Source organism: Cygnus olor, chromosome 2, assembly GCF_009769625.2.
Source record: "Cygnus olor isolate bCygOlo1 chromosome 2, bCygOlo1.pri.v2, whole genome shotgun sequence".
Lineage (NCBI taxonomy): Eukaryota > Metazoa > Chordata > Aves > Anseriformes > Anatidae > Cygnus > Cygnus olor.
In genome coordinates, this window is record NC_049170.1 from 138,578,628 (window position 1) to 138,594,443 (window position 15,816).

The following is a 15,816-nucleotide window of genomic DNA, read 5'->3' on the forward strand; positions in this document are numbered from 1 at the left end:
TAACACTGGAGGGGGGGAAGCCCTCAATGCCATTGTTATAAAAATGCTGTGGTGGTTTAGTTGGAGCGCACTTTGCTTCGATAAAGTGAAACGGATTATCCATAATAGTAGCCTTTAGTAGTGGCTCCAAGAAAATACTGTACAGCTGAGGCTGTAGTTGAGTTATTAGAAAATGTTATTTGTTGTCCACTTTAATATTTGGCTATATTGCAAATCTGATAGGGGATTACTGTGTATATAGGGAATTCCTGTCAAAACTATCCCATTGATAAGAAAGAAAAAGAAACCTGGCATAGATCTGTAATATTCCACTTCTTAGAAAATCTCCTGGGTGGTACCCACTGCGGTGATCAAGGCTGCCAGATCCCATTAATAGGACTTGCACAATGAGTTACCCATATATTAAAGAGAACATCTCTCCTGATAGCTTTTTGAGAAAGCAAGATGCTAGCTGAACTCAAAGTATGTAAAGTAACAAACTTTTTTTTCCCTTCTGTCTAGAAGTCAAGAACAGAGCCTGTCCTTGAAAATGTTTATGAGTCAGTTAAGTCTCGCTGTGTTTGATGATATTACAAATCACAAAGTGTCATCTGAACTTCTGCGTCTCACAGCAGATAACGTTTTCCTCCACATGGCCCCAGCAACCAGCTACCTGACACCCCTGTCGCAGGAGTTCCAGCGAGACACTGGGGAAGGCCTCCCACCGTTTTATGGTCTCCAAGTGTATTGTGAAGACTTGCAACTGGACAATCAGTTGTACAGCAAATCCAATTTCCATTTTGCAGTCCTGCTGTGCCAAGGAGAGAAAAATGAGACCATGCAGTGGTCCAGAGTGAACAACCTCATTGTTTCTAACAAAGATTTGGAAAACTATAAGGAAAACTGCTTTATAAAACTCTGCATTGCTTTTTCTGAGGAAGAGAATTTCATGTTTCATGTGAATGACCTCAGCTTTGAGCTCAAACCAGCTAGGCTTTATGTGGAAGACACCTTTGTTTATTACATTAAGACTTTATTTGATACATACCTTCCAGAAAACAAAGCTGCTTGGCAGTCCATTAATATTTCAGATACTACCCAGATACTGCCTGAACAAGTGAGAGAGCATGCAAGAGCTTTAGTCAAGCCAGTGAAGTTAAGAAAATTAACAATACAACCTGTTAATCTGCTCGTCAGTATTCACGCTTCGTTAAAACTGTATATAGCCTCAGATCACACTCCGCTGTCCTTCTCTGTGTTTGAGCGAGGACCCATCTTCACCACTGCCAGGCAGCTCGTCCATGCCTTGGCCATGCATTATGCTGCTGGAGCACTTTTCAGAGCAGGTCAGTTCTTTTAACCTGTAATATTTTTATTAGGTACCAGGATTCTGTAATTGTTTCTCAGGCTGAGTAATCTAGATGTTAGCCATACAATTATTGCTTTCCTCAGACACTGTTTAATAATGATACAATATTTTGAGACATGTTTCAGGTCCTGCCATACGACAGAAGGGAAATAAAATGGCCGAGCAGACACCAGTGAAGATTTGTAAAGCTGTGCTAAACATTAGCCAGCCGCCTGAAGGCTTTACTAAACCCTGAACACAGCATAAAAATGTATTCTAGCTGGCTTAGGTTTTGTCATTTTATATTATAGTGCTAGACTGAATCAACCCACATTCCTCACATAAACTCCCCAAAACTACATTTAATCAAATTATTCAGCATGTTGCTCTGCATTCAGAAGTAAATTATAGCCCTGAATGTTGTTTTGTTGTTAAAACTCCTTTTGGCTGCAGTTTATGATTAGGAATCTGTCTTTCTTCATAGAGCCTTCATGCTAAACTGGCACACAGATGTTTGCTGTCCTTTGATCCAAGAACTATGAAGTTTGCTGTTACTAACTTTTTCCCAGATACAATCAATAGTGAGCAATTAGTCTGTAGGTTTAGCAGGTACATTCTGTTTCCTGTAAATGTTAATTTATATTTATAAATATAAATTTATAAATAATGAGATTATTTAGCATGCAAATTATCTTAGCATACAACATAATTTTCACCTGAAAAAGGAGGAAGCCCCTCCACGATCGCACACAAGTAACATACCCCACACTGAAACATAGGTTTTATTTTCCTGCATATTGATTTTCCGAAAACCTGATTCTTCCATTTGTGCTGCAAGCATAGCTGTAACCAGTTTTCTGTGCATGATTGCCCAAATTGTACACATGCATTTCAGGTATTTATAAATAGAAATAGTGAGTTCCTGATCTGGTATTTCACTGTGCATGTATCTGACTTGCATAGCTGATTATGCAGAGTACTGTGTGTACAGTTGGGCACCATAACATTGTACATGGTTTCATTATTTTCATATGTAGTTGCTTGCAAAATTTGCAGGTTTTGCTTTTTGCTACTTGTTTGGATTTATTTTACAGTCAAATCCCATAGTAGAAAAGGGGAGATATGTTTTCTTGCTAATTAAGAGTGAAACTGTGGCCAGTTGTGGTCCCCAGTGTGAATTTGCCTCCCCACAACTGGGTGGGAGTGGTGCTACAAGTGGTGATAGGCTGCAGCAGGAAATTGGGGTTATATTGGCTTTTCATCTGCAACATCCCAGGTGAAGCACATATGCTAGTTACAGATTACTGAGTCTGATATTGGTCTTTCCTCCTGTGCTACTCTTGCAGAGTACAGCAGTGCAGAGGCCAACCCTTAATTTGGGCGCATAACATAGCTGAAATCAAGCACATTTAAATAGTAAGAAATAAGGTTTGCTTCAGTGGAACTTCTCTTCAGAAAAGCACATAACCTTATATTTAGTTATTAATTATATCATTCTCAGAACATTAAAACTAATGTGTATTTTTGAAAGGGGTTACCATTATTAAAATGGTGAATTTTGTATATAAGTGTTTGCCTGGGCAGACAAAGAGACTGCTTTATTTCGAAGTTTGTGACACTTGTCAAAAGTCTGACTGTTTCAACAAAGTTAAAAAGAAGGAAAAATTAGTGTAGAAAGCTTTATATGGTTTGCAAGCCCTGAATCCTTTCCTCACTGTCAGGTGAGTTACAGTTCTTGGACTGGACTCTCGTGGAAGAGGGGTCACTCTGCTACGTTTAAACCATGTTAGTCTTCTCCAAGATGAGGGGGTGTTTGACCACATTCTCGTCACCTCTGCCCCATGCATAAATCATTGTAGCATCTGCACACAGTATTCCCATACAGCTGTGCCTGTGCTCCCTGTGGGATACACTCCTGTTTTACCCCTAGCTGTGTGCAAGACCATTGCCACCCTGCGGAGGGCACAGGATTTGCCCCAAAACCTCCTCATGGGGTTGTATCAGGCTGCCTGCCCCATGTGCTGCAGAGGAGCAGTCAGACTCCGTGTCTGGTAAGCAATGAATGAGGCTGGAGAGCTCTTCTCAAATATGCTGATTAGCATTGCTTGTCTCAAATTAGCAAAATTTGCAATGGAAATCTCCCATCCTTTTCTAATTATGTTGGCTTCTATTTAAAAGTTAGCAAAAATCCATTTAAAAATATTATTAGTATCATACAGATCTAGCCCTATAGCTGTCTACAAAGGAAATGCAGTGACTTTTAGCTAATATAGTCATAACTATTTCATATTAGTGGATATAATTACGAAGCATACTTTGGGATATAGTAGTATAACATGGTACTGTATTTCTGCGAAGTAGCGGAGAGTTTGTGAATTGAGGGATTGCTCCTGATGTCTCATTTTTCTAGTCCAACTTGGTCCCACACCTTCCTCGGGTCTGCTTGTCCATGCTGGCAGCAGGAAGCCATAAGTTTTGCTCTCAGCGTTGACCAAGGAGGGTCACCCACACTGCAGGTTGCACATCCTCGCTGTGCACTGCTTCCAGAGCTTCCCTTGCTGGGGCTGGGCTGTAACAGCCCATCCCCAGGATACCAGGCAGCCCCTCCCAGCTTCACTCCTGGTTTTATTCTGGTTTTCTTGCCTGAAAGCGCTGGCTGGCCAAGCAGGTGTGTGGAGCTGGAGCCTATCGTGTCCTGGCCTGTCGGTGCCTGCTCGAGGTGTTGTAAGGCAGCGGGGCATTGCCCCGCTGTGTCCCACAGCCCGGGGCTGTCACCTCACACTGTCCTGTCACCGCCTCTCGCAAGCGGGTCAGTTTTCAGGCACCGCCATCCGGCCTGCCTCAGCCAGAGGGACAGCGCTGTGACAGTGACACCTCGGGGAATGAAGCAACTGCTTCAGGAATGCCAAGAAGATTTAAAAAAAAAATAAAATATGGCTGTTTGTAAGGGATTATTGCAATATTATTGATCAGAAAAAGCAGGAAGAGCATCTTTTCCATCTGCACATGCCTCCCCACCCCTCCAGCTTTTCATCACTTCACACAGTGGCAAGTATAATTTGTTACAAATATGACACTGAGGGAGTAGGAGGCCCAGCCTGGAGCGCTGGCTTCCTCTGGGTCCCCAGCAGGAGCGGGCTGCCAGTGGGACACTCCTCTCCCGGGCCGCCACGGCGGGGCTGAAGCGCTCGTGGCCGCTCTGCTCGTTTAGCTTCCAGTAGTGCTTTTTTTTTTTGTTTTCCTACTCCATCCCACCCTCTCCCTTATGTCCAGTGCGATTCCCTCTTTTTACACTGCATGTACCGGAGCTCTCAACCTGCCAGGGCTGAAATGTGGGACAGATTCAACAAGAATAATAGATTTTCCGGGAGCTTAGAATGATAGTATGAGATTAATTCATTTCATATGAGTAACATTTTCTCTTCTGTTCAGTTTCATGATTCAGCCTTCCACAGGAGTGACTGGGAGGGGTTACTAGAAAACAAGAACAGCATCTGGATAGCAGGAGTTTGCGGTGACGAGATGGGAATGAGGAGGGCAACACAGATCAAGGGCCCTCGGCGGGAGAGCAGGAGGCAAATCAGTCCATCTTTCAGTCTTCTGTCCCTGTCGTGCCTTGTGGTGATCTGACAGTGCTAGCTGAAATTCACGATACCAAGGCTCAAAGACCAGGCAGTTCCCGTTTAATGTTTATTGCCATTTCTGAATCACTCTCTCTGGACCGCCGAAAAAAAAGTCATGCAGCACTATTTCCCTAATAAATCTGCTGCCAACCACCCTGAGAAAGACAAGACCTGCAAACAGCTTTCCAGCAAGGCTCGCAGAAATTGCTGTGCACTTGGCCATCCTGCAAGCTGCTGGCAACCCTGCATTTATATAGGAAACTAGATCCGCAGATACCTCTCATGGGATATGCATAGGGAATACTCCCCTATGAGTAACCTAATCAGCATGTAGATGTCATTGGTGTTTACACAACTGTACTGAGAAAAAGACATTTGTCTGGCTTTCACTACACTCTGAAAGAAAATGATCATCTTAGAAGGGTTGGGGTGGATTTAAAATAACTTCTTAAGCACTTGTCAAAAATCTGCATCCCCTTTCCTAACACTCCATCAAGCAATTGACCTCCACACTCCTGTAAAGCAGTACATTGTATCAGTATAAACTTGCTGTCACAATTCTATCACATAAGGATGTGAAATCACAACGTTGCCTTATAGCATATAAAACCGACCAAGCGATCTGAACTTTCAGTACTGTTCCGCCGTAGCTGTGAGAATCCAGCATCCACCTCCCTAACACACTTTTAGCAGAAATACGGGAAGCTCCTGGAAGGAAGTCATTCTAAAGCTATTTGTGAGTTTGCCAAAAGGATTTCTTTGATTTACGAAGTATGAAAGATTGCCATTTCTGAATTCATAGTGGATGAGTTATTTCCCGTGTTTTGCTCAAAGGAAGTTCATAATGCGATGAATTCTAGTGTGAAAAGGAGAATTAAGGAATAACCTTTTCACAACTGCTGCTTCTGCAGTTTTTGCAGCCGTAACATTTGTCTCGTTTCTCCATACAGGCTGGGTTGTTGGATCTTTGGAAATCCTCGGAAGCCCAGCTAGCCTGGTGAGAAGCATAGGAAACGGCATAGCTGATTTCTTTAGGCTCCCCTATGAAGGGCTGACCAGAGGCCCAGGAGCATTTGTCAGTGGAGTTTCCAGAGGAACAACATCATTTGTAAAACACATTTCCAAAGGTAGATCTTTCGCTTTGTTGCTCCTACTGCTGCTTTGTTGTCGTGCATTGTTAAAGGATGTGTTAAAAGTTTTAAACAATATTGCTAGCAGCTTTGTTTGGCTTGCTAGGCTGCAGCGAAATGCTGGGAGGGTAACAAAGCTCATATATAACATCTTATGTATTAAACAGATCACTGCTTAGCTACAGTGTGTAAGAATGTTTCAGAAACTTCAGAATTTTAAACCTCCCATTGGGAAATCCAGCTTGGCTCAGCCAGTATTTCATGTGATAACTTCAGAAATATTAAAGGTGTTCTGTACTTCTGCTAACCATCAGAAATCCTACACTGTGTTGCCTCATCATATTTATTATTTCTTTTGAAAAAAAAGTAGATACAGTTGTCTTAACTGTGTAAGTATGCGGATAGGTTTTGACAGAAGGGCAGATCTGGATTTAAAACACAAGCAGCTTTTGTTTTGTGAAGTCTGTATAAACAGTGCCATCGCGTGGCTTCAGCCGGCCGGCAGAGACAGCAGCTCAGCAGCTACAGCTGCTTGCTGGTGATTCAGACTCAGGAGACATCCTTGCGGGCTCATTCTGTAAATATTTGTTTACCTTTCCATCGCCTGCTCGCTGTTTAGGTTAGATTTACAGAAGTTTGGGACCTAGGGAAGGATGTTCGGATGAGTTGCTTTTCCCACTGGCTGGGCAAACCTGATGAAGGCTAATGTAAAAGGCATGATGTGGACCGTAGAAAGCAGTGTGGTGATGCTTAACAAATAGTAAAGAATGTTACACATGGGCAACTTTTCAATTGACTTGCTGTTCTGCTCGTAAGCACAGTATTTCAGTGAGGCATAGAACAACTCCATGTTTTAAATTAAAGCATTTTGATCCGGACCCAAATGTATATCTCCATGTATTTAGGTACACTGACGTCAATTACCAATCTGGCAACAAGTCTTGCTCGGAATATGGATAGGCTGTCGCTGGATGAGGAACATTACAACAGACAGGAAGAATGGAGAAGGCAGCTTCCAGAGAGTCTGGGAGAAGGACTGAGACAAGGGCTCTCTCGTTTAGGCATTAGCCTTCTAGGTAACGTACTATTAAATATCAACTTGAGCGATAATTCTGTTTTCTAATCTGCTCATCAGCCTTTTCTACGTGTGAGTTATAATTGCAGAGTCTGTTCTTTTGTTTTGTTTTTGTTGTTTGTTTTTTGTTGTTTTTTTTGTGTGAAATAGTCGCACAGTATGTATATGAAATACCATTTGTTTTTAGCAAGGTTTAGTGACTTCTGTGTGTGTTTTTTGCTGATAAAATAATTGCAGATAAGGAACAAGTTTGCACTCTCTTTCTTTGTGAAATATTTTCATTGGTACATGGTGTAAATCTCAGAAGAAAAGAATATTCTGCATTGGACAGGGTGACTTGTAACTAAGTCAGCACAAAGACGTCATCACACTGGTGTTTACTTCCAACAAGTTATAGGAATGCCTTCCAAAACTGATTGTTTTTGATGCACTGTAGATATCGGGGATTCTTGGTTTTGTTTGAAAACCAGTTGAACTTAGTGCAGATGTTAAGTAATCTTTGATGAGGAATTCTGCTTTTCCAAAGAGACCCAGATCATCCTGATTCAGTGTAATGATATTCATCAAGCATCCAAGTGGTTTTGTTAGAAGTGAAGATTACCCTCACTATTTCAAAATAGTACCTAAAAAATTGAAAATTAACCCATAAGGGAAAAATCTCTGAAAGAAGTTTTGCCATAAGGGGGTGGATTTTCAAGGTTACTTCTATTTGTCACACAGCAAAAGAATGCAGAATTGTATTGTTTGGCACAGTTCCTTAGTGCATATTAAAGAGTATGAATCCCTTAGAGATCAAAGTGACCAAATGCAGTCCAGTGCAAAAGGTTAGAAGAGCTGAAGCTTGAAAGGATTCGTCCTCTTTCCTAATCTTCAGTAGTGTACACAACTCCTAAATTTGCAACCGCAGCCCTGAAAGCCCCAAAGAGGAAGTGGTAAAAATGTTACAAGTTTGGGTTAAGTTACTGGAAATTATTTTAAGCAATAACATTAGATGATGTGAAGTACTGTCATTTGATAATGCCTGTAAACTGGAAAGTGAGTGTCCTGGGAGAAATGTGCATAAAGGAGAAGTTTCATATATTAGTAGCTACTACCCCAATAGTAAGCTGTTACTGGTGTTGCAAATCAAAGGCAGCTCGGAGAAGGTTTTATTTTTCCTTCTTGTTTTATTGGGCTAAGGGCAGTCAGGTTGAGTAACTGGATGAAAGATTATACTTTTAGAAGCACTGTGTCAGCCTGGTGTATGTGAGCTGGTGAAATGGTTTGGTGATCTTGGTTCAGTTATTAATAAGGAAGATAGTGTCGTTGCTGTCCCCTTCACCGACACCGGAGCCCTTCAGAGCTGAAAGCATCAACCAGAACTACAGAGCAAAACTTTGTGGCTTTGGCTGTTGCAATGTAAAGTTTCTGCTGTTCAGGGAAGCCAGGAACTTGTAAGATGCGTTCACAAATATGCTGTGCTAGTATAATACGTCCCAGTACACAATGCTTTGGTTGTCTGCAGGAAAACGCCTGAGTTTAGAAAAACAAGATTTAGAATTTCAATATCACTGATTTTCCTAAGAAATTAAACTTCATAGTAGAAATGTTGAATTTCACATTAGCATTTAAAGAGAGCTCCTTTGCAAGTTGTAATCCTCTCCTTACTCCTGCTGTTATTATTTAGAGAGTTCTCACTTCAAAATGCCTCTACTCTCAGCATGGCAGACAGCTAAGTATTCAGATAATAACCAAGGTTACATGTAACAGGAACTGGCAATTATGGTACCTGTCACTAAGGGAAGAATCAGAAATATTTCAATGAATTTGTATTAGGCATAATTTCTAATTTAAACTTGATTTTTAAAAGAATATTTTCTATGTGTACACAGCAGCACTCACATAAATTGCATCGAGACCTAAATTATGAATAGACCTACATTTCAGTTTTTACAAATGCATTACAAAGCTGTTTCTGTCCTGACCATTTAGCCTAATGAATACTGTGCGTTCCCCCAAAAACAGTCACTGAAGGGAGCTACTGCTGTGCTGCTCTTTTTCACCAGCATGTTCAGAGTAAACATGAAAATGCTTACTGAAAAAATACCTCCAGGTTCTTCCTACATAACGGAACAAAAAGAAGCTGCTGTGTTATTTTCCTTCGCAAGCATGAAGAGTTCAGATGAGTACAGGAATGCAGAGAGCAAGACCCTTTGAAGACATAATTTCTATGACATTGTAATTGTAAAATTGAGAAGTGTAAGAAAGATTTATAGGATAGTCAAAGCACTATCGTGTTTGTAAAAAGCCATCTGACTCGTGCAAGCAGCTTAAAGAATTCCAAATGCAGATTTCATGCCTAGGCACAGGCATGTAAGAGTACTCAGTTCATCAATACATTCTGGTATCTACATAGAAAGAAGCGCTGCATTTCTGATTTTTCTGAAAATCTGGCTCATGGTGACCCCAATTCAGGAAAGCTCTTAAGCGTGCGCTTAAGAGCTTTGCTGAATCAGGTCCAAAATTATGTACTCTTGTCTCCTCCTCAGTGCAAGTTGTTCCCCATGGTACATTCTTAAGTGCTTTGTCCTGTCTCGTTTTAAATGACTCAAGCACTGTCAGGGTGTTGTTTGATTTGATTGTTATCTTTGGCAGGCTATCTTCTTCTTTTCGAGTTTGGGGGAGACTCCTGGGTCATTTTAGTCATATTTGTACGTGAAAAAGCAAAAGCTTATGATAGTTATTTTTGTTTTGTTTTGTTTTTTTTTAATATGATCAGACAAAAATGGAGTGAAATTGTACTTAAAATGTTTAGATGACAGGCACCCCCCACCGAGGGACTATCTTTTGTATTTTGCTTGACAGGGTCGAGCGTAAAATAGTAAGTATAAAAGAGTATTGAAACTATGGGCTTCGTTTTCAACTGCTGATCCTTGTGAAAAGTACCATATTGAAGTAGCTCTCGTTAGGAAGTCAGTCATTTCTGAATAACTGAAAAGCAGACAAATATTAGAAAAAACATCTTTCACAATGTCAAAAGTGCTACTAAAAGCTACTTGCTTTTTAGGGAAATGAATTAATAGCAATACTGAGTGACAATGTAATTGTCCTGGTAGAGAAGCCTGGATTGCAGAAGTTCAGATTTCTATTACTAAGGATTGTTATTGTTGTTCTGACTGTGCAACGATCACTGTGTCAGGGCTGCTTTAAGTTTGCCTGCCTACAATCCTGAAGGTCTTGCTATGCCAAGCACTAATTGTACAAATATATTAATGCAAGCCAACAGGTGCTCTTTTATTTTAGCTGTATTTTCATGTGGTGTTTGCTGTAAGGAGACTACGCTCCAGCTGTATTTTCAGTATAAAACACTTGCGGCAACTCGGAAGGACAACAGCGAAGAGAAAAGGAACAGAAACAGTTTCAGTTTTGCTAGCTTCCAGCCTCATGACAAAGCATGGCCAGTTTCTCCTGGTGGGGGATTGGGAATATTTTCCAATTATTTCTTGGTCCAAAAGAGTTTGTTGCAAGCAAACCACGCTTTGCTGAATTCTGTAAGCCATGCTTTTGCTACGATCACCAAATATTGTCAATCTGAGCAGGAACCAGAGTTGCTGCCAGTAATCAAATTCTTCTTGAAGTAATACAGTGATATACTTCTGGACTATCTGAATTTTGTAGTTATCAAAGTATCTTTTTTATGCTTACTGAGCAACATGTATTAACTAGAGTTTAGCTGATGTTTAGCAGATGTTACGGTGTTGCTGGAACTTCTTTGGTCCAGTAATAGAAGAATATGTTTTTGTTTTGTTGCTTTGGTGTTTAATTTTATTGAGGTTTTCTTTATACATGCATAATGTGTGTGTACATATGTGGACATGCATATAAAATTGAATGCCTAGGGTAAGGAAGGAAAGAAAAATGGGGAACCGTTTCTTGAAAAGAAAAGAGAAAACAAAAGAATAGAAAAAAAAGAGAAAAAGGAAAAGGAAAGAGAAGAAAGTAGAAGAATATAGGAGAGGAAAGGAGAAAAGGAAAGGAAAAGAAAAAGAAAGAAAAAGAAAAAGAGAAAGAAAAAAAGAAAAAGAGAAAGAGAAAGAAAAAGAAAAAGAAGAGATGGGGACAATGGTAGGATGCCACAGCTATCTCTAGACTATGAGGGTAAGACTGGGAATGGAGGAACCACTACATATACCTCATGCCCAACAGAAGACTGAGGGGAGACACTTGCTGTGGTAAGTCCATCCAGCATGGTGCTTCTTCCACTAACTTTACATTAGAAAGAAAGAAGCTACATGAATACCATGGGATATCTGCTTCGCACAGTTTGTGGCGCAAGGAGATGCAGTGAACCTCACATGTGTGTCACCATTATCTCACTGCTATTGGGTTTTGAGGTTGCTTAGTCTTTGACCTTTTTTTTTTTTTTTTTTTTTCCCTCTGCTCATACATGATGTGTACAGGGAAGCAGCTGCACAGATCTGGCTTCCTCATGCAAGTGTGTTAGGACCAGCCACTCCTTAAATTGAAGGAGTACGGTTATAGTTTATTATGTGATTTGTGGGAGTGACCACACCACAATGAATGAGTTACGTCAGTGAGTTGCAGTTGGAGATAAGAGACTACAAAGGGTGTGCAGAGCAGGAAGAGATCATTGGTTATACTTTTTGCAGGTAGGAAGACACAACGTGCAAAAGGATTTGACATGTGAAAGGGCAGTGGCCTAACAAAGAAATGCAGAGCATGCAGAAAATGGCAGAATAACAGAAAGTGTGGAAGTACTAAACAACCAGCTAATGAAGCTATATATTATTTGGGGTACTTTATAAATAATCTTATATAACACAGTCACAGCAGTTTCCATTCTGTTTCCTTGTCCTCTGGGCCTAATTCCAGCTGAGAAGTGCCTGGAGCATACCACAGGTCCTTGGAGTAGGCTCTTATTTATTATTACCTAATAACATTGCTCAAGTGTATTGCAGTAAATAATTTACTAGTGCAAGGACTTAGGTGGATTACATTTAATAAGGCAATAACTTCTGTTCTGAAAGCGCAGTTGCTGTGGATGACCTCGATAGATAGGGTGAAGGAGGTCACAGGGTAATGTAATACTGTAACTTAGCAGAACACCAAGTATTGTTTTATGCCTTCAAATGCATCCCAATTGTACAAAAGAAAAGACTGAACAAACAATCCCAATTGTGTAATGTGGTGTTGGGTATTATTTTAGTCAAGCAGCAGGAGCAGCTGTAAGTACCAATGAAACAGAATCGAATAGAAAATTGTATCATTTCCATGACATAAAGTTAAGGAAGCTTTGCCTTACAAAGAGTAAATGTTCAGCCGAACACTTGGCTTCAGCAAGTGATCTCAATAAAAACTGAGTATGACATTAAAGTAGACCGGTATTTTCTGAAGAAATGCTATACATTTATCAGCAAATTATATATGTACAGAAGTTGGAAGCAGTATCTAAGAGGAGAGGGAGGCATTTATGGGAGACGCATTTATAGGGGATGCAAGTTACATTAATTGCTAATAGATAGTATCCCAGGGATACTATCCTCGTCTTTCATTTGGACAGAACACCAGTGTACGAGTATAGTGTTGGTTCTTGTTGTTCGAAGGCAGCAACTTCTCCGTTTATCCAGTAACAGTAACTAAAACCATCTGAAAACCGGTTAGCGGCGAGCTGACTAGCGTATGTCACGCTGGTAAACATGTGGGGCCAAATACCTCTGCCGTGATTGTCAGAAGCTGTGGAAGCATGCCTGGATTTGCTTCCACATACAAAGCAGTATCTTCAAAGATGTCTGTGCTGCAGTAAAAATGCTTGGTTACCAAGGTGACACCCAGTCCTGTCATGAAATAATTGTTTTGATATTTGCAGCAGAAGCTGCATACTCAGAGCTATCCAAGGAGCCTACAAAGCCTTGCTTTCCACTGAGCAAAGAACTTTGGATAAGGCAAACCATTTTCTAACTGATGTCACTTTGTCCAATCGTTGTGTTCTTAGCAATTTCCAAATAGTTTATCTATCAAAATTACAATAAGTAGAGACATGTCTGTGGTTAAGTGGCTCCAGTAAACTCAAGATCAAAGAAACGTACCACCTCACATACCTGTTTACATTTAGGAAGATTTAAGTTGGAGTTCTCTGTTGATACTAAAAGCTGGGAAGGTCACTGTGTCACTTGTAAAAGTTTGACCCGTGCACATTAAAGTAAAATATGATCGTTTTCACAAAAAAGTAACAAAAAGTCTCAAAGTCTAATTCTGCTAATCTCGGTAATATATCAAAAGTTGCATTAGCTTATGAACGTTTCTGGCAGTGGAAGAGGATATAAAAATGATCTATTGAATACAGGCAGTTTTTATTCTCATGAATTCTATCTCAGGCTTATGTGAAAATCTCATTTTCATAACTAAGACTGGTGGACTTCATTCCAAGCCCAGCATTTTCAGAATTGCTACCCAGAATGAGCTACATTATACCAACTCAGCAGAAGCATTTATAGAAAATAGCTGGAGGATGAAAGCATACTGTCAGGTGATCTGAATGTTTAAAAAAATAAAATACATTTTTAAAAAAATGAAGTAGGGTTTTAACTTAAACTGAAGCTAAGGGATTGTTTAGCTACTGGGTTGCTTGCTAAATAGCTGTATAAGATGGGTGGCTTACCATCTGAAATTCAAACAGCACTCAGTTGTAGTAGTAAGATTTGTTCTTATTCTGGAACGTTAATCTTCACTAATTACTGGGGATTATTTTTTTGCAGGTGCGATTGCTGGTATAGTAGATCAGCCGATGCAGAACTTTCAGAGAGTGTCCGAGGGCCAGGCTTCAGCAGGACATAAAGCCAAGGGCGTTATCTCTGGTGTGGGCAAAGGAATCATGGGAGTCTTTACAAAGCCAATTGGAGGTGCAGCTGAACTTGTCTCCCAGACAGGTTATGGTGAGTTTCTCTGTTCCCAACATCTCTGTTTAAATTTTCATGACCAGAACTTTAAAATGCTCTTCAGACACAACCTGCTATGTCTACTTACTTGGCTTGGTAGCTGTGTGACTTTGAGAAAGAGTTAGAAGTGCCACATCTGAACAGTTACAAATGTTGTATTAATTTTCTTTAAAAATCATCATGTTGTGCTTCTCTCTTGTGTTACCGATCAGTCTTGTACAGCCACAGAAACACGGAATGCAGAGAGCATGAAGTAATCCTTGGAATACAGAAGAATTAGTTACAGAAACATATGTGCTTACAAAAGAGTTTTTGACATAAATGTAGTAGAGCAACACTATGTCCAATTACAGCATTATTTTGAGGTTGCTTTGTTACAGCAAGGAAGGAGTTGGGTTATCTCTGCACAAAGAGGGAGCTGTGTTCCTGGGAGAAAGAAGTGAGTCGTGTAGTGGGAACATCCCCTTTAATCTGCAGAGTTGTGCGAGGACAGCCCTGGTTTGCACGGGTAACCTCGTAACGACCAGAGGTGGGTTTTCGGGCTAGACTAAGCACTCAGTGGCGGTAGTGATGAATCCTTTCAGACTGAAGTAGATGTTTCTGAACCAGCAAGAACCATAAAAGACAAGAACAAAATATCAAAATACACCGATTTCTTTGCTTCCAATATCACAAAATGGAAGCTGTCGGTCTGGATATTTAAGAAGCAGTGGTCAGTGGACACCTGTTGATACAAGGACAATGTCACCGATTTTACTTCACTCATTGCACTGGACAAATCTTGAAGATTTAAGCCTTTAATCACTAGCCACATTTATGTTTGTGATGTGTTATTTAGAATACGAGTAGTTCTCCTAGAGTTTAAGTTTAGGGTCTTGTTTCCTCACTTTCTACTACATTGAAAACTCATTCATTGAAGTAATCTATTGAAAGAAATAAGTAAATATTTAATTATTATATTTCCTTAAAATAATTGTCTTGACTTTATCTAGTTTGTATGAGTGCTAATAATATCTGTTCTCCTGAATTGTGCATAACATTGGTGCAAAACCTGTATTGGTAAAATCAGAAGCTTCTGTCTGTTGTCAGCTGGCAGTGTGTTCTTTTTGTTGACTGGGGAATTATTCAGTGCAGTCTTTATCAAGAAGCTTGTAACGGTAGAAGGACACTTTTCATTGCAGATATGATATACAACACATCATGTTTTCCATGAGCATGTGACAAAAAGAGTTAGCCAGGAAAAAACATAAAAACTGTATCAATAATAGCTGACAGTGCGTGAGAGGAAAACACAAGAGTTCAAGTAACTCTTACCCACAACTGGATTGGAAGTGGGACCGTGCCTCTTGGGGGGGACCAAGGGGTGGGGGACCACACAGAAATAAACACATGTTCTCTCTTTCTCCATCTGTAAATAACATTTTCACTCACATAATGCTGAGAACCTCGGTAAGCCAACTGTTATAACTGGGATGCTGCTTTTAAGTATTACCATCAACATGTGTGTTAAAAATTAAAGGGTTTTTTCAGTGCTGATGTTTTGTTTAAATTATTATCCATTGTGTAAAAAGGAATCTAAGTTATTGACACCCTTATGCAAAAAAAATGCCTTTTCCTTCAATGGAATGCTTAATTAGACCAAAAAAAAAAAATCTTCTGTTTATTAAAGAGTAACTTTGCACTAAACCTTATAACACTGGTGCTTACTGCTTAACCTACTTCCTGA

General features: G+C 40.1%; 1 protein-coding gene across 6 annotated transcripts in view; it reads left to right on the plus strand.

The window, feature by feature from the left end:
• VPS13B (vacuolar protein sorting 13 homolog B) overlaps nt 1-15,816 on the plus strand; it is a 473,584-nt gene that overhangs the window by 447,487 nt on the left and 10,281 nt on the right. For all 6 annotated transcript variants that reach the window (XM_040548605.1, XM_040548603.1, XM_040548600.1 and 3 more), the window contains exons 56-59: nt 502-1,325; nt 5,901-6,077; nt 6,986-7,156; nt 13,911-14,087. In XM_040548605.1, coding sequence (XP_040404539.1) covers nt 502-1,325; nt 5,901-6,077; nt 6,986-7,156; nt 13,911-14,087 — 1,349 coding nt within the window. The remainder of the gene's footprint in view (nt 1-501; nt 1,326-5,900; nt 6,078-6,985; nt 7,157-13,910; nt 14,088-15,816) is intronic.